The sequence below is a fragment of the Mustela erminea genome, chromosome 19 (assembly GCF_009829155.1).
Source record: "Mustela erminea isolate mMusErm1 chromosome 19, mMusErm1.Pri, whole genome shotgun sequence".
Classification (NCBI taxonomy): domain Eukaryota; kingdom Metazoa; phylum Chordata; class Mammalia; order Carnivora; family Mustelidae; genus Mustela; species Mustela erminea.
In genome coordinates, this window is record NC_045632.1 from 15,354,299 (window position 1) to 15,376,904 (window position 22,606).

The 22,606-nt window shown below is 54.6% G+C and overlaps 3 protein-coding genes across 5 annotated transcripts in view; 1 reads left to right on the forward strand and 2 right to left on the reverse strand.

Annotated features, from left to right (window-relative positions):
- Positions 1-4,172: 4,172 nt before the first annotated feature.
- MED29 (mediator complex subunit 29) lies at positions 4,173-8,313 on the reverse strand. The gene is made up of 4 exons (XM_032326213.1): positions 8,003-8,313; positions 7,022-7,080; positions 6,678-6,762; positions 4,173-4,489 (listed from the first exon to the last, which is right to left on the reverse strand). Exons 1-4 carry the CDS (start codon positions 8,216-8,218, stop codon positions 4,247-4,249), a joined length of 603 nt encoding a protein of 200 aa, XP_032182104.1. The 5' UTR covers positions 8,219-8,313; the 3' UTR covers positions 4,173-4,246.
- A 203-nt stretch (positions 8,314-8,516) lies between these two features.
- On the forward strand, positions 8,517-13,248 carry PAF1 (PAF1 homolog, Paf1/RNA polymerase II complex component). Its single transcript, XM_032326211.1, has 14 exons — positions 8,517-8,825; positions 9,411-9,440; positions 9,539-9,631; positions 9,955-10,076; positions 10,165-10,231; positions 10,329-10,430; positions 10,510-10,615; positions 10,721-10,789; positions 10,872-10,975; positions 11,051-11,167; positions 11,274-11,402; positions 12,289-12,394; positions 12,503-12,593; positions 12,672-13,248. Exons 1-14 carry the CDS (start codon positions 8,779-8,781, stop codon positions 13,073-13,075), a joined length of 1,587 nt encoding a protein of 528 aa, XP_032182102.1. The 5' UTR covers positions 8,517-8,778; the 3' UTR covers positions 13,076-13,248.
- Positions 13,249-13,360: 112 nt separating this feature from the next.
- Positions 13,361-22,606, reverse strand: part of SAMD4B (sterile alpha motif domain containing 4B) — a 38,874-nt gene continuing 29,628 nt past the window's right edge. For all 3 annotated transcript variants that reach the window (XM_032326209.1, XM_032326208.1, XM_032326210.1), the window contains 9 exons: positions 21,727-21,836; positions 21,483-21,569; positions 20,476-20,818; positions 19,774-19,859; positions 19,087-19,205; positions 18,333-18,531; positions 18,008-18,131; positions 15,793-15,876; positions 13,361-15,582 (listed from right to left, as the gene is read on the reverse strand). In XM_032326209.1, coding sequence (XP_032182100.1) covers positions 15,554-15,582; positions 15,793-15,876; positions 18,008-18,131; positions 18,333-18,531; positions 19,087-19,205; positions 19,774-19,859; positions 20,476-20,818; positions 21,483-21,569; positions 21,727-21,836 — 1,181 coding nt within the window. In that variant the 3' untranslated portion in view covers positions 13,361-15,553. The remainder of the gene's footprint in view (positions 15,583-15,792; positions 15,877-18,007; positions 18,132-18,332; positions 18,532-19,086; positions 19,206-19,773; positions 19,860-20,475; positions 20,819-21,482; positions 21,570-21,726; positions 21,837-22,606) is intronic.

Genomic DNA, 22,606 nt, shown 5'->3' on the forward strand with positions numbered 1-22,606 from the left:
TACTTTTAAGGGGATCTTGGTGAGTTGGCTGCCCTGAGTGAAAACCCGGGGGTAGAAGTCATTGCCACGGAGTGCAGTTACAAAGTTGGAAAGTTTGTTTTTTGCAAGCTGCGACCGCCAGGCACACCGAGTTGCCTGGTCGGACAGAACTCGGGGGAATCCCTGGTGCGGCGCTTTCTGGGGCTGAGGGGCCTTCCCGGCCAGTCCCGTGAGCTGGGCGGTTGCGGGCGGCTTTGGCACGGTTGCAGCCTCCCGCTCGCCCGTGACTCATTCGCAAGGGGCGGGGGAGAGGGGGCTTCCTGGAAGCCGTGACGAGGAGATTCGACCCGGACGCCCGGGTTCCTCTCCTGTAACCAGGGCTTGTGTCGCCTGTAAACAACAGCCTCGAGGACAACGGGGAAAAAGGGGGAAAGGGAGGTGCCTGGTACCCGCCTCCCGGCTGGGCTCCAAATCCTTGTGCCGCTAGTAGGACTGAGGCGGCGGGAAAACCGGAGGTGGGGGGACACCCCGGGGTCTCCGGCGTCTGGCTCGGCTCCGGCTGCGATGCTGGGGGAGTTTCGATTCCCTAGAGACTGGGAGCATTTCCCATCCCTGAGTCAGGCTGACCCCCTCCCCTGTCCTATCTGCTTAGTCATCGGCCCCAGAGCCAGGACGCTTGGGATTGGGCGACGTTCGAAGAGGTTGGAGAGGGAGCTTTGCCGACCCTCCACCGAAAGGCAGACGGGTGGGACCCCGGGCCCTGGCCCCTTCTTGCTTTCATATCAACGGGTCCGGGGCTCCAAACCACCTCTCTGCTCAGGTTCAGGAGACCGAACCTCCAGTCTCTCCTATGTCAGACCCCCAAGTCCGGGCGCCCAGCCCCCTTTCTCTCTAGTTCAAGTACGAGCCCCCAGCCTCTCCCCAGTCCCGTCTAGGAGCTTAGCTCCCACCCCCCTGCCCACCCCGTCCAGGCCCCAGACGCCCGGCCCGGGAGGAAGTTCAGGGCAGGACTCCTCCCCGCTCCCCACGTAGCCAGCGGGAAAATCCGTGGCCCCAGTGGCGGCCGGGAATCCCCTCTGGAATGACGGTGGGAAAGGGGATGGCCGGGGTCCCCGCGGGGTGCGGCGGGGTAGGGGGGGTAGCTCCTGGGCGGGCCGAGCGAGGAAGAAAGGGGCGGAAACCCGAGCGGCTAAAAATACGGCGGGCACTTCCGGCCTAGGGGGAGGGGAACGGAGAGCAGAGTTTCCAGAAAAACAAGCGGGGACGGGAAACGCGGGGGTGTGAGACTCGGTGCGAGTGCGCGGGCGAACCGGGGAGCGTGTACTCGCGGCACGTGTGCGCGCCTGGCTTGCCCGGCGTTGTGTGGCGGGTGTGTGTGTGGGGGGCGTGCCCGAGGGTTATGTGGCGCGCGCGCGCGTGTGTGTGTATACTGTAGGTGCGAACGTGTGTGCCCTGGTGTGGCTGGGTGCAGTTAGGGCAAGTAGGTGCGGGACGCCAGAATGCGTGCCCCATTTCCGGTGTGAGGGCTGTGTCCTTACAGTCCTGCCCGCCATGGCTGTGTGAACACATGTGTGAAACCACCTGCGCCTGTGTGGTTGACTCTACTGTTTACTTTAGCCATCTCCGGGTGTGGGAGCGTGTACTCGACTGCAGCTGTCTTCCGGGTGGCGGTCGCTTGTGACTTACATATCTAGCTGCACATCTGTGGCACTCAGAGCCACTATAGGATCTGGAGAGACTGAGAGTAGGGAACTCCTTGAGGAGCCCCCGGTGTGGATCTGGCCGGCTGGGGCCTTCTGGCCTGAGGAGAGGCTGTGTGCGAGCATCTATGTGACTGCAGCAAGCTGTGGCTGCGTGTGTAGCGAACAGTGTTTCCAAGTGTCTTTGTCCTTATTTGGGGTGAGGCTGAGAACACCAGAGGCCAGAATCTGGATGCAGTTCCTCGGAGGCCCAGTCACAAGGCAGTGAAACTAGTGAACTTCGGTTCCTGACGTCTGCGATGCACATGATGGGGAGGGTGGTGGGTCACTGGTTGCCGCCTCCATAGGCACAGCTGAGGCACACACGCACACACTTGTACCTAAGAAATATTATCTGTCCCCAGCTAAGGCTGCTTTCAGTAATGTTGAGCTGTGGGTTATGGCTGAGTCAGCCTGTGATGGGCAAAGTCTGCGATGGGGTGAAAGATAGTGGGTTAAGCGGTGATTAGAGAGTTGTTTGTATATTCATGCGGTTGGATTGTTCCTTTTAGAGTCTGTGGGACTGTCTGTCACTGGGCCAGAGAACCTGGGGACACCATGATTGTAGGGTAGTGGGCTATGCTGTTCTCTGCTGAGGAAGGGGAGGCGTGTTGCACCTATGTCCCTATGGTCTGTTGTGCCCCATGTGGCTGTCGTTCTCATGTACCTTTTCCTGGAGCATGTGGTTTGTGCACTAGGCTGTATAATCCCCCTCTGGGTCTAATAATTTGGTAAAAATCTTGCTAAGGACCTTCATGACATGCATCAATTCTTCTAACCCTGTCCCTGCACTGTGGTCCAGGCCTCCACATTGTCCCATAAACACATCAGCACTTTCCTGCCTCAGGGCCTTTGCACTTGCCATTCTTCTCCCTGGGATGCTCTTTCTCCAAATGCCCGCATGCCTTTCCCTCTCCTTCGAGTCTACTCCAGTACCACCTTCTCAGTGGGGCCTTTGTGACCTCTGTCAAGGACTTTTTTCCCCAAAAAATAAATCTTAACCACCTATTTAACAAGTAATTAGACCATGATAATAATGAATCCCCACAGACCACTACCCAACCTAAGCTCTCAGTTTTTTTTTTTTTTAACAAAGTAACATAATTCTCCAACTACATAGCCTGTATTTGTGTCAGATTTATTCCTGTGGACAGCATCTTTAGCTAGTGCCTGAGAATGGTCTGTTGCCCTTCCTGGGGGCCTGCCCTACATGCCTGGTTCTTTAAGAAAGAAACTTCCTGGGATGTGTACACACACACACACACACACACACACACACACACACAGGGGGCTGGCCATTTCCCAGGACTCCAGTGTGGGGACTTGAGCTCTGGGTGAATCAGAGGTCTCTGTAGTTCCAGGCTTTCCTTGCAGATGTGGGGTCCAGGACAGGATGCCTCTGGGCGGCAAGATGGCAACCAGGGCAGAGAAGGTGTTGGGTGGGGCAGTCCCGCAACCAGGCTGACTCACTAGAGCCTTTCACATCCCAACAGCTGGGCCTGAGCTGGTAGCTCCGCCTTGCACTTGCCCAGGCCTGAAAGCCATGGCTGAGCTCCCGAAGCTTGCTCTCAGAGAAGAGGGGAGCCTGGTGGGCCACTCCTTCCCTGAAGCCCCCTCCCCAAAGCCTGCTTCCCGGAGCTGGGGCCCAGGCGCCTGGGTTCTTCCCCAGGACTGATGATTCACCCCTGCTAGGGCCTTTTCACTTCTCCTTTGGGGCTAAAAATACAGGGACCCAGGCATCCAGCTGGGCTAGGCTTTACCACGGATTGCACAATGCCCCTTGCTGACGCAGACTCTAGGTTCGGGTGGGGGAGTGAGTTGCTCTCAGACCAGGCATGCTGAGGTCAGGGCCTAGAACCCCTTCACTTCCCCTTTCCTGGGCTGAGGACCTGGGGGCTGGGCCGACATGGGAGGTGCTAGGGATCCGTGGACTTGACTGTGCCCTGGAAATGAAACTCCTTCCCCTGGCCCCAGGTAACCAAGGGGTCTGGCTCCCAGAATCCAGCCCCCTTCAGAACAGAGGCCTAGTCAGGAACCGGGGGCAGAAGGGAAAAAAAGAGGACCAAAACAGAGATGGTCAGAGACAGGACCACAGAGGCAGAGACACAGAGACAAAAAGAGATCAAATGACAGATAACAACTGACCCATGCCTTAGAAACACACTAGAGACAGCTAGAAAAAGCAGCAAACACAGAGACCCCACCCCCAACGGACAAAATCAGGAAGGACTGAAGGAGAGAGGCAGGTCTGGGCTCTCTGCCCAGGCCAGGTTGGGGAAGAGCCCTAGTAAGAGGTCATCCACAGACAGTCCAAAGTGCATCCTGGGCTAGGCAGGAGAGCAGGCTGCTTGGAGGCGGTGAGGCCCCGCCCTGCCCGCTCCCTGCTGGCCTCTGCTGCCCCCTGCTGGCTCCAGCCACAGGGCTTAGACGGGAAGAAAAGGCAGAGACTAAGGCTGCTTTCAGGTCACTCTTCATTCCCTCCCTGTCCCCTTCCCCCCGCGGCCCGCCCCACTCCCAGCCCTGCCAGCTCACAGGGTGCCCCCGGGGCCAGTAGGTGGTGCAGGCGTCTTGCCTGTAACCTTGTTGGCGCAGTCCAGCAGAGCGGTGTGAATGTCCTTGGCACAAGCAATCTGGGCTTTGATGACTGCCAGGTACTGCGGGTAGGGCAGGCTGTCCGGCTGCACTGCATCCGGTTTGGTGGCCGTGGGCACCAGAGTGGGTGAGTGCTTGGCACTGTCGCAACTCTGGGACAGGCACTCATGGGCCAGGCGCTGTGGACAGGCAGGCAAGGTGTGGCTTCAGTGTCACTCCTGATGCTGCCACCCCCACCCCAAGGGCCAGCCTGGGATAGCCTGCTTGGTCCTCTGGACTCCGGGGGGCTTGGAGTCAGAGCCTGGCCCTGTTGACCACATGCTCGGCGACCCTGAGGCACACGGCTGCTTCTCTCTGAGTCTGTTTCCTTCTTTGCAAAACAAAATGGGTTTAACAACTGCCTTTGCTACCTTGTCAGGTGAGAAAAGGGAGACTAGCGTGTGAGACAGCCACAGTCCCAGCACATCATGCAGTGAATGTCAGCTGCCATTACTGGGACTGTCCTGACTCCAGCCTGGACACTGCCAGTGGCTGCTCTGATGACGCCTGCCCCTGGTTTTCCTCCTCCTTCTCTGGCTGCGCTGTCTAGTTATGGCTTACTCAGCCCAAGCCCTAAGTGGGGCAGTTCCCAGGTCCCAGCTGCTCTCGTTCTCATGCCTCCCACGGCTGTCCCGCCCACATGCACTGCTCAGTTGCCACCTCCGTGGTGACACAGCCACACCTGTGTCCCCAGCCTCCCCTGAAATTCCAGAGCTCTCCTACACTTCCCACCAAACTGTTCCTCTTCCTGGGTGCCTGTCTCAGGAAGGCCACGCCATTCCAGTTTGAGCTCTGGGCCTCATTCTGGAGACAGCTCCTCCCACAGTCCGGGGCAGCCCTATGGCTGTACGCAGAGCCTTTAGAGTAGCTTTCCCATCTGCTTGTCCCGGCTTTCTCAGGGTGGTGGTGTAGCCTAGCCCACCTGAGTCCTGTCATGGTTGCTTCTTTGGGCTCCCAGCCTCTACTCTTGGCTCCTCTAACCCATCCTTCACGTGGCAGCCACAGGTATATTCCTAAAAAAGGCAGCGGGGCCACGTTCTTCGTCCATGGCTCCCCAGCAGCCTCGCTGCTATATTCAAAGTCCAACAAGCTCTGGGGCACCTGGGGGCTCAGTCGCTTAAGCGTCTAACTTCTGCTCAGGGGATGATTTCATCAGGTGATGAGATGGAGCCCTACGTCAGACTTCATGCTCAGCAGGGAGCCTGCTTCTCTCTCTCTCCCCCTCTGCCCCTCCCCCCTGCTCCTGCATGCAGTCTCACTCTCAAATAAATAAGAAATCTTTTTTTAAAAAAATTTATTTATTTATTTGACAGAGAGAGAGAGAGCGAGCGCACGCGCTAGAGAGGGAACACAAACAGGAGGAGTGGGAGAGGGAGAAGCAGGCTCCCCACAAAGCAGAGAGTCTGATGCAGGACTCCATCCCAGTACCCTGGGATCATGACCTGAGCCAAAGGCAGATGCTTAATCAACTGATCCAACCAAGTGACCATAAGTAAGAAATCTTAAAAAATAAATTCCAACAAGCCCTAATGCTTACTACACCTCAGCTAAACTGAGTCTGTGACATTCTTAAAGGGAAATGAAAGTAGAAGCTCTTCCTTCTGGTTGGAACACCTTTCTACTACCACCAGGTTTCTCAAATTCTGACTTTGGCTTCAAACACCAGTTTACAATGATGATGATGATGATACTACAGGGAATGTTTGCCATGTGCTTAGTACCCTGTTATGCTTTCTACATACATGATCTTGCCATCTTTCCCCAAAATCTATTTCTCAAAGGAAAAATCTGAATCTTGCAGGTAGAGACTGGTGGTCGATGCAGATTCCAGAGGCCTGTGCTCTTAGCCACCCGCCCTCCTCAAAACTCCTGCCCCTCTTCCATTTTTGTTCCAGCCTCAGCTCAGATGCACTCTCTATCAGTAAACTTCCCTGAGTCACCATCCCCTCCCTGACCCATGCTAGGCAGAGTCAGGTGCCTTTTCTGAGCTTCAACAATCCCCAAGCTTCCCTCATTTTAATCCTGACCGCCCCCCGCCCCCCACGCCTCCCCCATCACAGCCCTGACCTCTGTGGTCTAGGTTTTTCCTATCACAGCCCTGACCACTCTGAGCTGTCACTATTTGGGGATGTATGTCACCCTCACTGAACCGGAAGCTTAGTGAAGGCAAGGACTGGAGCAACACTGGGTCCCCAGCCTCACGTGTGAAGCACAGGTGTGGCCCATAGGAGGTGTGCCCAGTGTGTGTCGACTGAATGAATGAAGGTTCCTGAAGACCTGGAGGCAGAGGCAGGGCTGTGATCACCCACTATCTAGGAGGCCACTTACCAGGCAGAGCTCCAGCTGGTCACAGAGTGCGTAGAACTCTTCCAGACACTTGTCAAAGCGCTGTATGGGTCCATCACTGCTCTTTCTATAGCCCAGGGGAAGAAGGTGACTGGAGAATGGATTTCCAATCTCTGGAACTTCAGTGGCTACCCAACCAAGTATCCATCAGGAAACCAAGTTTAGGCCCAGAAGCCCAAAGGCAGGGCCTAAGGGACTGTTTTAGAAGAGGCAAAAGAGCAAGGCAGGTCACAAAGGAGTGGGGCTCCGAAATGAAAGGAAGGGGCATAAGTGGGTGGGGATCTGGGTATGAGGTTCTAAGAGGAGGGAAAGGGGACTATACTCACTGTCCGTTGTCAATGTTAGTGTTCTGAATCAAGTTCTGAGCTGCAACCTTCATCAAGGTCTATTTTTTAAAAATGCAGGAAATAGAGAAACAGAAAGGGCACTTTTTGTAAATCTACACTCTTCCTTAAGATCTATTCAATTTCTGGACGCCTGGGTGGCTCTGTCAGTTGAGGGTCTGCCTTTGGTTCGGGTCATGATCCCGGGGTCCTGGGATCCCACCTGCGCCGCGCTCCCTGCTCCGTAGGGAGTCTGCTTCTCTCTCTGCCCCTCCCCCGCTCCTCCTCATGCTTGCTCTCTCTGAAATAAATTTTTATTTTATTTTATTTATTTATCAGAGAGAGAGAGGGAGAGAGAGCGAGCACAGGCAGACAGAGTGGCAGGCAGAGGCAGAGGGAGAAGCAGGCTCCCCGCTGAGCAAGGAGCCCGATGTGGGACTCGATCCCAGGACGCTGAGATCATGACCCGAGCCGAAGGCAGCTGCCCAACCAACTGAGCCACCCAGGCGTCCCTGAAATAAATATTTTCTTAAAAATCTACTCAATTTCAAGCCTCCTCTTCACTTGGCATCTCTCCTGTCAATACAGATTAGCAGCCCTATTTCCCCAGAGGCCCGCTCTCACCTAGGGTTCTCCGGGTAATCTCTCCCGACAGATCTTACAGTCCTCCCTCACCCACCAATCACAGGCAGAATCTCTGTACAGGCCAGTCCTTTACTCAGGCTTTAACAACCAGGGCCTTGTTTTTCCTTTAAACTCCCTCCCACTCGAGTTGCGGCCATTCCCAGGCCCAACATTCGTGCCGATCCCGTTCACAGGGCAATCCGCAGACCTTCGCTTTGGCCTCATCAAGAGTACCAAATGCCATTCCACTTCCTGCCTAACGCTCTTCTGCTCGCTTCCAGACTGAAAAGCCCCTTTGCCTTCCCGCTTGGAACCAGAGAGCCAAATCCCGCTAGCTTCTCGCAGCTCTCGGCCAATCACCTGTAGACTCTCCTTCAACTGCGGGATGAGCATCTTATAACGCTGCACCGGGTCGAAGTCCTGTTGCTGTTGCTGCAAAAGCCCGCTCTGGGCAGGCCCCACCAGCTGTGCTGGTGGTTGAGGCTGCTGTTGCGGACCCGGGCCGCCAGACGAACCCGGACCCGATACGCCCGCAGCAGACGAAGCAGCTGCAGCCTGCTGCTGGGACGCAGCCATTTTTCTCAGTTTAGCGCACCGGAAGTGCGCCACAAGCGGTTTTCTCCCTGTTTCTTTTCAGCGTCTCGGTCTCCAGGCCTCGCTTGCTAGTTAGCCCCGCCCCCAAACAACTCAGCCAATGGGAGAAAAGAATGACCGCCTCCCGCACTTGACTCTCAAATAAGACGTCCAGACTGAGACTCCCGATTCGCCAATCACAAGAGGCTCTTTCTCCCTCGCTCCGCCCTGTACCCAGCCTTTTGCCAATCCGGGTGTGGGTGTAATCCGGACTCTATGTCCCAGAAGGCCTCGCGGCCTGAGGCGACCTGTCCGGTCCTTAGCGTCTAGGCGGCAGTTGGTGGAGTCGGAGCTGCGAGGCCGTCTTTGGCGCTGCCTGCGCGTTTAGCTGAGTCTCCACTGGAAATCTTCACCAGCCCACCTCATTCCGACCCTGCCCCGGCAGAGAGCGGCGCCAACCCGAGCCCTCCCTCGGATTAGGCGTCCGCCAACGTCGGTATACCCCTCCGCGTCTCCCCGCGGCTCAGCAAGGACCCCGTCTGGGCTTCCTTCGCCTTGTCTCCATGGCGCCCACCATCCAGACCCAGGCCCAGCGAGAGGATGGCCACAGGTAGGCGCCACGCCGCCTGGCTGTATCGTTTTCGTTTAGGTCTGTCCAGGTTTCGGCGAGGCGGGGGGTCGGGCGAGGGTGTCTTCCTACGACGTCATCAGCCCCCCAGTGATGTCAGACCTTCGCCGCGAACGCCCTGGCGTCACGGAACGCTTATTTTTGACAGACAGGGGTGGGTTCCTTCAAGGATGGGGTGTTGCCCCCACCTTCCTGCCATGCAATTCAGGGATTAAGCTCTTGGGAGACTATCTAGACGGACTGTGCGTTTATTACTTCAGTCAAGCATTTGGAGAATCCCTTTGCTGAAAGCAATTGATCACGTAGTTCTAGTACTTGAAGACGTCCCCTCCAAAAGGGATTGAGCAGTTGATTTCATTCATGAAAGCGTTTGGAGACACTTTCTCTAAAAGGAGTTGAATCCTAGGGTTTTTCCGTTAAAGTACGTGGAGCACCCCTCCCACAGGGATTACCATTTTTGTCACTCCCTCCTTCCCTTTTTTAAAAGTTTGGAGAAACCCCCCTCACTCTTCTTTCAATCGTGTTCTCCATCTTTCCTTCAATATCTCGCTCTCTCTTACCTACCAGGCCCAATTCTCACCGGACTCTGCCTGAGAGGTGAGCCCCATTGGGTTTTTCCAGAAGGGGTGGGCCAGTGGGGGCTGGGAGCAGAGGTGGGGCAGCAGGGGACCGGTTTTGAGCCATTGTATTCCCAGGTCTGGAGTGGTCTGCCGAGTCAAGTACTGCAATAGCCTCCCTGACATCCCCTTCGACCCCAAATTCATCACCTACCCCTTTGACCAGAACAGGTGAGACTGAGATGGAGGGCAAAACAACTCACTTAGATCATGAGTTCCGTAAGGGCAAGGATTGCTTCTCTTGTTGACTGCTCTCTTCTCAGAGCCTAGAACAGTACCTAGCAATATGGTAGTAGGTGCTCCATAAATATTTGTTGATGAATGAAACAAGCAGTGTCCGAGTCTTTTCCCACTCAAGAGCCAGCCTTCTAACTCCAACATGAGGGATACTCCCATTTTGAGTTCCTCCCCGGAAAAGCTTAGGCTCTGGGAAGCAGGAATATGAGGGTAAAGCTAGAATCAGGAAACCATAATGGGTATGTTTCCCCACCCAGGTTTGTCCAGTACAAAGCAACTTCCTTGGAAAAACAGCACAAACACGACCTCCTCACTGAGCCAGACCTGGGGGTCACCATTGACCTCATCAACCCGGATACCTACCGCATCGACCCCAATGGTGTGTGGGAAGGCAGGGAGGGCCTGCTCTAGGCCAGCAAAGGCCAGGCCCTCCCTCACAGCCCTTCTGCCCCCTTGTTCTCCTCTAGTACTCCTAGATCCAGCTGACGAGAAGCTTTTGGAAGAGGAGATTCAGGCCCCTACAAGCTCTAAGAGGTGTGTGTGTGTGTGCTGAGTGAGGACTGGATATGTAGAGGGAATCTATGATGGGAGGAGGGTGGTGGGTCCTAGGTGCCTAACACTCTACCCCCAGATCCCAGCAGCACGCGAAAGTGGTGCCATGGATGCGGAAGACTGAGTACATCTCCACTGAGTTCAATCGTTATGGCATCTCGAATGAGAAGCCCGAGGTCAAGTAAGTTGTGGCAGGTAGAGAGGGAAGGTGATTTCAGGTATGTCCAGTGACCCCTAAAGTCTTCTCTCTTTACTCCTAGGATTGGAGTTTCTGTGAAGCAGCAGTTCACAGAGGAAGAAATATACAAAGACAGGGATAGCCAGATCACAGCCATTGAGAAAACTTTTGAGGATGCCCAGAAATCGGTAATTGAGGGAAGGGGATGGGGTGGGATAGGGGTTGAAGGCGGACCAAGGTGCAGCTCCAGAGCTCCATATCCTCCTCACCCACCCGGTTTTTGCCCCCACCAGATCTCCCAGCATTACAGCAAGCCCCGAGTGACACCGGTGGAGGTCATGCCTGTCTTCCCAGACTTTAAGGTCAGATCCAGGGCAGGAGGCAGTGAGGCAGAACCTGGTATCTCTGCTTGTCCCAGTCTAATTCCAGTGCTCTTGTCCCTAGATGTGGATCAACCCATGCGCTCAGGTAATTTTTGACTCAGATCCAGCCCCCAAGGACACGAGTGGTGCAGCTGCTTTGGAGATGATGTCTCAGGCCATGATCAGGTAAGTGGCCCCACTGCCCACCTTGGCCTGTTCTTCACTGCCCCTTTGTGCTTACTCTTCACTCCTCCCATCCAGAGGCATGATGGATGAGGAAGGGAACCAGTTTGTGGCCTATTTCCTGCCTGTGGAAGAGACACTGAAGAAGCGAAAGCGGGACCAGGAGGAGGAGATGGACTATGCACCAGATGACGTGTGCGTGGGTCAGGATAGGTTTTGGGAATGGAGGACTGGTCGCTCCCTTTAATCCCTTGTAAGAAAGAAGTGGGGCTGCTGACCGTGTTCCTCTCATCCTCATCAGGTACGACTACAAGATTGCTCGGGAGTACAACTGGAACGTGAAGAACAAAGCCAGCAAGGGCTATGAGGAGAACTACTTCTTCATCTTCCGGGAGGGCGACGGGGTTTACTACAACGAACTGGAGACCAGGTACTTGGTACACTCCTACCTCAGATTAGCCTGGGGCTTTGCTTCAGAATCCTGATCTGGGGTACATGGGAGCTACCTTGGAGGCCATTTGTACGTACGGATTGGTTTCGTGTTTCAAACGAGTAGCAGAAGATTGCTTGACCATGTGAGCTGGACCTAGTTCTAACACACGAACCCAGGGAAAAAAGCTCGGGATTGAGGTTTTTTGTAGTGTAGATAGCCAGGTTCCCTCTGATGTAGTAAGAGACTTCATGTGAAAGTCAGCATAGGCAAAATACGGAGTAATAATATCAAATTAGCATCAGTATTTTAAATGAAATCCTGGATACCCAAAAACCTTCCCCTAAGAGCTACAAGTTTACTCCTGTGCTAGGGAACTTGGTGTAATGTAAGGGTTGGGAAGTAAGTGTGACCTTGAGTTTGTTTAAAGCAGAGATCACAACCTCTGATCCCATGTAAGAGGTAGCACGGTGCCCTTGTGGGCTCTGGGTGACCTGGAGCTCTTGGCAGCCTCCAAGGGGCACTATGACCTGGCCCAGCAAAGGGTTCCTCCAACCTTTTGTTGCTATGCTTTGGGAAGGTAAAGTCCCAGATTAACACTTTCTAAAAGCCAGTAATCTAGATTCTGTGCTTTTAAGTGTTGCTAATTTAGCTTAAAATCTCTTATGTGTACACACACTTTATAAATACAGGGGACGCATGGAGCTATTATCCTTCCCTTATCCAACCTCTTAGTTTGGTCTCCTTCATTCACCCCGCATTTATTCTGGTCTCTTCTGGACTAAGCATTGGTGAGGAAGTAAGAACCAAGTCAGACTGGATCCCCCACTGGGGTCTTTAAATGCATCTTCCACACTACCCCACCCCACCTACTTGCCTACTACAGGGTCCGCCTGAGTAAACGCCGAGCAAAGGCCGGGGTTCAGTCCGGTACCAATGCCCTGCTGGTGGTCAAACACCGGGACATGAATGAGAAGGAATTAGAAGCCCAGGTAACAAGCATCACTGGCCCAGGGCAGCCATGGAGAGGGTGGTGGTGGGTGAGGAGAGACAGAAGCCTGACAGGACAATCTCCTTCCCCTCAACCCTGCTACTTCTAGGAGGCACGGAAGGCCCAGCTGGAGAACCACGAACCCGAGGAAGAAGAGGAGGAAGAGATGGAGACAGAAGAGAAAGAAGCTGGGGGCTCAGGTAAAGCTGGACAGGCCAAACCCCAGGCGCCCTGGAAGGGTGAGAAACTGGGTCTCACTTCTCCCTGCTCCCTTACAGATGAGGAGCGAGAGAAAGGCAGCAGCAGTGAGAAGGAAGGCAGTGAGGATGAGCGTTCAGGCAGCGAGAGTGAACGTGAAGAGGTTGACAGGGATGAGGCGAGTGACAAGAGTGGTAGCGGCGAGGAGGAGAGCAGTGAGGACGAGGCCCGGGCCGCTCGGGACAAAGAGGAGATCTTTGGCAGTGATGCGGACTCGGAAGACGATGCGGATTCTGATGATGAGGACAGAGGCCCGGCCCGTGGCAGTGACAATGATTCAGATAGCGGCAGTGATGGCGGTGGCCAGCGGAGCCGGAGCCGCAGTGCCAGTCCCTTCCCCAGTGGCAGTGAGCACTCTGCCCAGGAGGATGGCAGTGAAGCTGCAGCTTCTGATTCCAGTGAAGCCGACAGTGACAGTGACTGAGTCCCAGGTCCTTCAGGGTTGGTGCAGACATGATTATAATGCGATTATTATGCGCAGGAAGGCACTTTTTGAGTGGTCTGTTTGCAAGCCCTTCGCTTTGTTCGTTTCCCTCCTCTCCTCCAAGCCTTGCTGTTAATAAAGCCAACTTTTTTTCCCTTTATGCCCCTTCCCAACCCTATGGTCTCATTCTGCTTATACTTCTCCTTCCCCCCCATCCCAGGAGCTCAGTGGCCTCAGCTTAAGGCCTCTAGATTTTCCATGAAGTATAGTATAGCATAACAAAGGTCAGAATCCTTTTTTCGTTTTTGTTTTCTTGTTTTTTTTTTTTTTTTTTTCCAAAATAAGCCCAGACCATTAAACAAGTGAAACTCCAACAAGTAAGTCTTCTCCAACAGCGAGAAAAACTGTACAGTTACTCAAAGCTGATTCTGCCAGTGGGGCTGGGGATAGGAGGGAGGGTGAAATCATGGTGGCGGGGGAGGGTGCTGGGGAGGGGCTGGGGTAGAAGAGGGTCAGGGTCCTGCCCATCAGAGTGGGGCCGCCTGCGTCCTGCACACTCTGCTGTCAGGTGGGGGGAGGGGGGCAGCTCTTGCCTCCCATTGTGTGTGTGTGTGGGGTGTCCCTCACCACCTCCCAATGCCAGGCAGAGCCAGCTCACACTGATGGGTAGTGAAGAAGACAGGACTGGCTAGGAGGTGGTGAGGGTCCTATAAGAGGGACACCCTGCTGATTCCAAACGAGGTGGCCCCTGTCCATCCCACTTCCCGGGGCTAAATGGGAGAGGGGGACTGGAGAAGCCCTGGGAGCTTGAGGGGAATGAGCAAAGGCACAGAAACATGGAGGGGCCGGGGTGGGGGACTTGCATAGGTTGATGAGTGTGCAAGAGGTACATAAATAAACCTGACACCCCACCCAGCCCGGCACTGGGAGAGGAGGTGGGGACCTTAGCAGATCCCCAGGGCCACCCCACCCCCTGGCTTCCTCCCCTTCCCTGGGCTCAGAGGTGAGGGAGGTCCAGACCAGGAGGGCAGAGGCAAGAAGGTCCGGGGAATGGGCTGAGAGTGCAGGGAGGGCGGTGGTTTTAAAATTTTTTTTTTTGGTTTTTTGTTTTTTCCCAACATTTTGTATCTTTAATAACATACACAATGGTTACCAGCCATATTCATAACAAAAGTTATTCATAAAATGTATCTAAAAAATAACATTTTTTTTTTCCTTTTCGGTGTGAAAAGCTTGAGAATGTCCCAGTGGGGGGTGGGGTGGGTTGAGTGGGAAGAAGGGGTTGGAATAGGGGACCCTGGCTTCCCCACAGCCTGAACCCCCAAGTCCCCTCCCTCCACCTGGGCCCCAGCACAACCCCTCAGCAGGAACAGAGACCAGAGGGTCTGTATGACTCCACGGCTGGGACAAATCTCTGGGTTATGATATAGTGTTCCACTTAAGTGAGGTCATGACAGAATGGGGGGGCGGGGAAGGATGAAAGAAAAGAGGGGTGGGGAAAGAAACCAAAAACCAAACAATCCCCTTTCCCTTATTCCTTACCCCAAGTCTTTCAGCTACCAGACCTGGGAGTGGACAAGGGTGTGTGTTGGTTGCGGGAAGGGGATGTTAAGGCAACAGACTTCCTGACCTCACTGGCTGCCCTGGCTCCTGGCCTTCAACCTCGGCATCTGGGGAGCCAGGACTGGAGGGAAGCAGGGGAAAGACTAGGGGGTCTGGAGGAAGGGGCTCTGCCCCCTCCCCTCATAAAATTCAGGCTCCCCCTGCCACTTTCTTGGCTCAGAGAGAGACCTGGGGATTCTAAAAACGAGAGGGAATGATCAGAGAGAAAAACCGTTAAGAACTATATAAATATGCATCTTAAATAGGCCTAAGAAATTAATTGTAGAGAACCTCTGATAAACAGGGCAAAAGGAGGTGAGTGAAAGGAGGGTGGCTCCTGTCCTTGGGGATGATGGGAATGGGGAAGGAGAAGGTGGTGGCCAAGGAGAGAGAGAGGATCCTCTCAACCACCAGCTTCTCCTTAGCTCCTCTCAAATAACATCCAGGAGAGCAGGTTATCAACCCCGCTTCTTTCTCCCCAAATATCAGATGGTTCTGAGAAGGCCCCACAAGATAGGGGTAAGCTGCTCCCTTAGGAGGGGCAGGTGGCCGGCAGTCTGGAAGAGGCAGGGGTGGGACGGGGCCAGGTAGGAGATGAGGGAGGGAAGGAGGGGCAGTCAGGCTGGCCAGTCCCTGCCTCCTTTATCCTGGCTGCCCCCTACCTCCCTGAACCTCAGCAGAGATCCCTCGACGGGCCTGGGAGTGAGCAAGGCGCGTGCCAATGTTAAACAAAAGTTAAAAGGGTGAGAAAGTAGAAAAATACTAGAATGTATAGCTGAGCCAGCCCACCCTCTCGCTGTCGCAGAGAAGCCCGTTGGGGGTTGGCCCCCGCCCGCCGCCCAGGGAGCCTATGGGTGCGCTGGGCTGTGGGTCCCGTCAGATGGTGGAGGTTTTGTCTGTCCCATCTGTGGTGAGAAAGGGAGGAAGGGAGGAAGATCAGGAACTGGCGGGAGGCCCAAGAAAAGGTGCTCAAGGTAGCCTGTCATCCCAGTCAGGCCCTCCCTGGAGGCTGGCCTCCCCTAGGGACCCCTCAGGATGCTCTGAGTTGCTCAGTTCAGAGGTGGAGACGCTGCTGGGTAGGTGGGAGCTGGGTCAGGGAAAGAGGAAATGCTCACCACCCAAGGCGTGTTCTGTCATGCTCAGACACAGAGACTCCAGAGTGGGATTGATCTCCAGGTCAGGCCCAGGGACCGGGCAGTCTGTGGGGACAGAGAACAGAGGTGAGGGCTGACTGAGACTGGCAGAAGGCAAAACCTGGGAGACAAAGGACTGCAGGGGCTGGTATGAGGGAGGGGTTGGAGAGGGATAAGAAGAAAAGGAGGGAGGGAGAGAGGGGCAAAAGACAGAGAAATCGTATGTAAGACGTGGCACACGCTCTGATGGGAAGTATGACCAGGCAGGGATGAAGGACACAGACGGGCCTGGGTGTATCACAGAGCAGGCAGAGGCAACAATGGCAAGGGCAGAGGCTTAGCAATGAACAGAAAGGCTGAGCAGCAGGCTGAGGGAGTGACGGGAAGCTGAGGGAGTGTCCTGGAGGCCACACACTGCATGTTGCCTTAGGCGCAGTCTAGCCATCAGGCCCAGGCACTGGGCAGCCCTGTACTCCCTGACTGATGACCTGCTCCTGTACTTGGGTGCAGAAGCTTAATTAGAACAATTCCCATCCCCACTTGGACTTGCTCCATTGGGCAGGATGTCATCTGGGTAGGCCGGACAGACAGGGCAAATCAGGACAGCAGCCATGGGGCTTGTCTCAAACCATCTCTAAAGGGCCTCTTGTTGAGTGTCTGGGAAACAGCCCACCTCCCTAAGCAGACCTGACCCCCACCCCACCACTGCTTAAAACCCCCTCCTCAGCTCCTCACTGCTATGGGGAGAAAGCCTCTCTTTCTACCTGATTTCAGAAGACGCTGCTCCCACCTCCAGCCTCTCCTCATATCCCCAATGAACCCAGAGCTAAGGCCTTGTTGGGACACCTGTCTCTTCTTAGCCAATATTTTTTTTGATTTTGGGCAAGTGACCTGAGTCTCACATTCGTGACTGATATGATGGGAATAAACCAGCACCCTCATGTGTGCAGCCGGGAGGATCTGATTTGATGCATGAAAGCCGCTGGATCCATAGTCCAGCACGCAGCACGCAGGTAAAAAGAACTACTCCAATGTTCTGCTCGTGCAGCTCATCCATCCAGTCACCTGCATCTGCAACTGATGTAACGCAGATGCCTACTGCGTTAGGATGAACACAACGGACAGGGTCCTCTGCTTCTCACAGGTTCACATCATCTCATAAGTAAAGTAACCCACTGACTGGCATTTATATCACGAAGAGCTTAGAATCACCTGCAAATCTTTTTTTTTTTTTTTTTTAAAGATTTTCTTCATTTATTTGACAGAGATCACAAGTAGGCAGAGAGGCAGGCAGAGACAGAGGGGGAAGCAGGCTCCCCGCCGAGCAGAGAGCCTGATGCGGGGCTTGATCCTAGGACCCTGAGATCATGACCTGAGCTGAAGGCAGAGGCTTTAACCCACTGAGCCACCCAGGTGCCCCTGAAAATCTTTTCAAAAAAATTTTTTTAAAAGTAAAACTCTACCTCCAACATGGGGGTTGAACTCATAAGCCTGAGACAGGAGCTGCATGCTCTACTGATGAGCCAGTCAGGCACCCCATTGCCCCCTTCCTCATCTCTTCCAGACTGGCCTTCTCTGCCTTTGTAGCCTGAGTGGCCAGCAGAAGGCCTAGCCCAGGGCAGGGGACTCCCCCACTCAATAACCAAGGCAGGGCTAGCATTTCTCTAACCTCCCTTTTGCCCCCTTCACCCTCATTCTGATCCCTTACCTCTATACTGCTCTGTGAGCAGAGGGCAAACAGCCATCTCATCTCACAGACCCTTTAGTGTGGAACCTGATCTACAAACTGAAGTCTGCTGCTTCCTGCCTGAAGGAATCCCAGGGGACAGACAGGCAGAACTCCCCTCCATAGAAACCTCAATGCTCTGACAGTCTCATCCCCTCCACCCCTTCCAAACTGAGTACTTAATGATCCTCTAAGGAGATGGTGATGGAGACCAACAGGGACACTAAGACTGTGAACACAGGGAGGGAGAGGTGTGGAGACGTAAGGCTGGCAGTAGGGGAGAAAGAAGACAGAGAAAGCAGGTAGGATCTGAGAAAGAAAACTGATGTGGGGGAGGGGGTACAAGAAAACTCAGGATGCGGGAAGACAGGTGCAGAGTGGTGGGAGGTAGGAGGAGAGGATAGTAGGAATGGGACTGAGAGAAGGGCCACCTAAGGGTATTGCCGAGCCCCAAGGGTGGGGGCAGCTTACCTGGAGGGAACATGAGAATGGCCTGGGGTGAGGAATGGACCGGGAGGGAGTGGGTGCGCTGCACAGAGCTACGGCTCTGGCTGGGCATGCTGTTGCTGCCTCCAGGGTTGGCAAACCACAGGTTCTGCACAGGGAATGGGGAAAACAAGTGGTGAGCTGAGTGGGAAGAGGCTGAGGCTGAGATCTAAGTGCAGGCTCGGTAGGGCTGGCAAAGGAGCCTCTTCCCTTTGAGAAAGGCCCAGGTGCAAACACATGGACACGCACAGCCCAGGCACAACCACCCCAATCCCCGAAGCGCCAGGCCCTCCGCTTCCCACTGGCTCACCTGTCGGCCCTGGCCCCCAAGGCTGGGGCTAGTGAGAGCATGTCGTGGGGAGATGCCCCCGATGCCTGAAGGGCTCAGAAGGCCCATCCTACCGGGTGGGAGGGCCCGGGGAGGCATGGGGAACTGCCGCTGGGTCCGCCGGGCCACCCCCATCCCCACAGAGCCAGCTATGGGAAGCGAGTTGGAGCCGAATGCCCAGCTGTGAAAGAGCAGAAGGCATGGTGTCAGTTGAGGTGGTCCCCTCTGTCTGCCCCTTCCTCACCTCCCCCACCAGAATCCCCATGGAAAGGACAGAACACAGACCTGCTCTGAACAAGGATTCCCTGCCCAAGTCCTTGCATCACATACTGTTCTCCCGCCCCAAGGCAACCCCAGGATGGAGATGGGAGCAGATAAAGGTTTCCTCATATCCACTTATAGCAGTTCTCCTAACTTGAATTCTCAAATGCGGTATTTAGTAGAATAGAGGAGAAACAGGGAGAACAGGGGAGAAAAGGGACTTCACAGCACCCTGCACACAGGGGAGAACATGGAGTAGGTGTTGCTTCTGCCAGCTCAGCACCCTGTTCTAGTGCTGAGAACACCAACGTTTTTTCCGGGTAAAGTCTTCACTGGGTGACTTGTGGAAGGTCACCCAGTGACTGAATGAGGACAACAAATTCCCAGCCCAGAACGTAATCAGCCCACTGAGTAACACCTGTCCACCACCAAGGGACTCGGGAAGGAAGGCCCCCACACCCTGGCGGCCCCTCACCCTTTCTGCTGCCGGTAGCTCTGCATCTCTAGAGCGGCTTTGCGCGGGAAGGTCCGGAGGAGCTTCAGCACTTGCTGTTTCCAGGACAGGAGCCGTTTCTTCTGCGTCTCCGTGAACGCCTGAAATTGGGAGCGTGAAGTGGGAAGGGTGTGTGTTCAGATCTGTCTTCCATTCACCCACTCAAGTTATTTACTGCCTGCCTGCTCTGTGCCAGGGAGTACTGGGAGGCAGAGGTTCAGCGGGGGAGAAGACATGTACAGTACTGAGCTCACGGTTCAGCGGGGCAGAAGACATGCAGGCCATCTGACCTGTGACGAGCACTGTGAAGGAGAAGCCTCATCTACTAGGAGGGGCCAGTGAAGGTGTCCCTGAGGTGTACTCGTTTGAACTAAGTGCTGAGGGACCAGCAGAAGGGAGGGGAATCTCGCTCCCCAGAGAAAGAACATGTATTAGCACCACGCTCTAACCAACTGAGCTAACCGGCCAGGATTCCAGAGAAAGAACATGTAGTAAGGTTCTGAGAAGGAGAGCTCACGGCAGCCACTAGAGCCAACACTGGTGAGATGAGGGCTGGAGACGCTGGGTGGGTGCCAGCCAGGCAGGGCACTGAGGGCCACATCAGGAATATGGATACTGAGAGCGATGGGGGAAGCCTTGCCCTTTTTGGGACCCTAGAGAAGGCCTCACCTCATGAGTCAGGCACTTTTCAATAAGCTGGAGGTAACTGGTGATGTTCTCCTCGTCCGGTCGGGACACCAGCAGCTGGGTGCACACTGAGGGACAACGGAAAGGGAGGGAAGTTAGCCCCAGCATGTCCTCTGCCATGCTCTAGCTCCCTCAGCCCTCCTGGCCAGCATAAGTATAGGAAGAGGACACTCAGGCTGGATGAATTCTAGCTATGTGCGAAGCATGGTACCTGATTATCATGAACATATATAAACCCACAATAGTAGCTCAGAGAGGTGGAATCACTTGGCCTAGGTCACACAGCTAAAAGGATATGGATCCAATCGTAAAGTTGGCTATGCCATGCTGCCTTAGGAAAGGCCAAGCCCACTGTGAGTTACACCATCCCCATCCTGTGGACTTTAATTCCCCGTGAAAGAACCAATGGATTTGTCTCATACTATACACAATATCTACTGACACATCATTCCGCCTTTTGCTGAGGCTGGAGACACTGTGTGGGTAAATAAGGGTTGTCTCCTACCACCTACCTAGACATACCCGAGGGTGGGGCCTTGCTACTCTCAGTCTCAGCTACTCTCTGATATAGTCACTAGGGTCCTTTAAAAAGCTCTGCTCCCATCATTTAACTTGGATCCCTGATGACTGGGTTCAATTGGCTCCCTGTCCCAGAACTTCTTGCTGGGCCTTACGTGGTCTCACCTTTGCCCATCACCCGTGTAAACTGGCTGGGGATGTCTCCGTCGGCAACGGGAGCTGGGGCTGGCTCACTGCCATCAGTGGGAGCCGGAGCTGGTGGAGGGGGGTAGCTCTCTGCAGCTGGAGGGTCCTTGGCCTCAGTGCCCTTGTCTGTGCCGGGGTGAACCAGGGAAGGCTCAGCACCTGGCAGTGGTGGCTCTCCCCGGCTCCCATCCTTGGCAGTAGGGGTGGCAGCAGCGGCAGCAGCCACAGTGGCCTGGAGGACGCTGTAGGCCTTGATGGGGGTGATGATTATCTGCTGTAGCTCCTGCAGAGCGTTGCGCAGATTCCCGCCTTCCAGCACATCCTGAGTAGGGAGGACACATCCGGGGTCACATGCTGACCCCCAAAGCTACACCGAACGACTACACAAGAGGGGTCAGACAGAGCTGGGAGAGTGCTGGTGGAACCCTGAGTCCTAGCACTTAGAGAAAGGAGGTAAGGACAAAACAAGCTCACATATATACACAGATATGTACACATTTGTATAATGTAATCCCTCTTCCCCACTTCAAAGTGGAGTTCCAAGGGGGTTAGTTCCAAGGGGGTCTGATGCTGGGCCTCAGGGTCCCACCAAGGATGGAACCAGAAAGCAAGTGGCAGGAAAGGGAAAAAGGAATGCAAATCAAGGCAGATATGGAAGAGGAGTGAGTGAGAAATAACCAAATGGAAAGAGATCATGCACACCGGGTGACATTCTGCTCCATCAGGACATTAGTTAGGAATGGAAAAGTGAAAGGAACAGGGACTGAGTTAACAGAGACAAAGTCTGGAGACACAGACCAGGACAGAAAAAGAGGGGAGCCTCTCGGCCACAGGCCCATGAACCCTGTGATCTGACTTGCTCCTGGCCTCCCTAGGGCTGGGTTCTCTGGAGGTCAGACCTGAGGACTGGGGAAAGCCCCAGGGGAGGCCACCCAGAGCCACCACGCAGTTAGCTGGACTTGGAGATGGGGATACCAGATCCTCACCTTCTCCAGGGACTTGAGGACACTCTGCCTCTCGCGCAGCTTCTGGATGCTCAGTGCTATCTTATGGCGGGCACCTTTGGTCACATTCTGTGGTAGAGGCAGAAGGGGATAGGAAGCTGGAAGTGTGAGGCTAAGGTACCTGGGGTGCCCCCAGGGCCTGAAGAGACACCAGAGGCTTGGGCCGCAAGAGTAACGTCAAAATGGTGCTGCTCCCACCACCTCCCCATGGTCCCACTGGCTTCACCTGAGATTCCAGATGCTGCTCAGTCAGTGTCATCATCTCCTCATAGCTCATCTGTGAGAAGAGGGCCGCGTACTTGTGCAAGCGGAGGCTTTTCAGCCATGAGGGCACATCTATGGAAAAGGAGAGCAAAAGGTCAGGAATCTGGCCCTTATGACTGGCAGAGGAAGGGTTGTGGGGAGGGAGCAGTTTTCTGCAGTTTTTAATGTTCCAGCCTTGGTGGGACTCTGAGGCCCCAGCATCAACCACCTTCTCCAGAGCCCCATGGAACTCCACCTTGAAGGAGGGGAAGAGGGAATACGCGTATACAACCAGAGGTAAGACCAAAAACTGCAGAAAACCAGGAGTAGGGGAAAGCCAAAGGTCCATAAGCCACTTTTTTTTTTTTTAAGATTTTATTTATTTATTTGACAGAGAGAGAGCACAAGCAGAGGGAGTGGCAGGCAGAGGAGAGGGAGAAGCATGCTCTCTGCTCAGCAGGGAGCCCGATGTGGGGCTCGATCCCGGGACCCTGGGATCATGACCGGAGCTTAACCAATGGAGCCACCCAGATGGCCCCATAAGCCACTTCCTCTCCTGCCCAGTCACACCGTTCTAGGTGGTCTTCCCTGGTATCAGGACATCTGAGCCTTCTGCTCTGCCTGGCTGGGTATGTACTAGGATGACCTCATTGGTGTCCCTGGAACATCAGCTACTGCCCTGTCCTGGCTTCCTTGTCAGGCTGGGGTGTCTGAAGGCAGGGGTTTCTGGGCTATCAGACCAGGGCTGAGAGGGATCTCTCTGCTCAATCTTGAGCCCTAAGGGCAGGGACTCACTCCTTCCCTCAGACCTGTCCCTGGCTAGGGTAGGGTAGAGGGTGATGGGACAGGAAGTTGGAAGCTAC

Coding starts and splice junctions, on each gene's coding strand:
- MED29 (XM_032326213.1), bottom strand. CDS start 8,218: ATGGCTGCGTCCCAGCAGCAGGCTGCAGCTGCTTCGTCTGCTGCGGGC. Junction 7,081..8,002: donor AGTTGAAGGAGAGTCTACAG/GTGATTGGCCGA, acceptor TTTAAAAAATAG/ACCTTGATGAAGGTTGCAGC. Junction 4,490..6,677: donor ACCAGCTGGAGCTCTGCCTG/GTAAGTGGCCTC, acceptor GCCTGTCCACAG/CGCCTGGCCCATGAGTGCCT.
- PAF1 (XM_032326211.1), top strand. CDS start 8,779: ATGGCGCCCACCATCCAGACCCAGGCCCAGCGAGAGGATGGCCACAG. Junction 10,077..10,164: donor CTACCGCATCGACCCCAATG/GTGTGTGGGAAG, acceptor GTTCTCCTCTAG/TACTCCTAGATCCAGCTGAC. Junction 10,232..10,328: donor GCCCCTACAAGCTCTAAGAG/GTGTGTGTGTGT, acceptor CTCTACCCCCAG/ATCCCAGCAGCACGCGAAAG.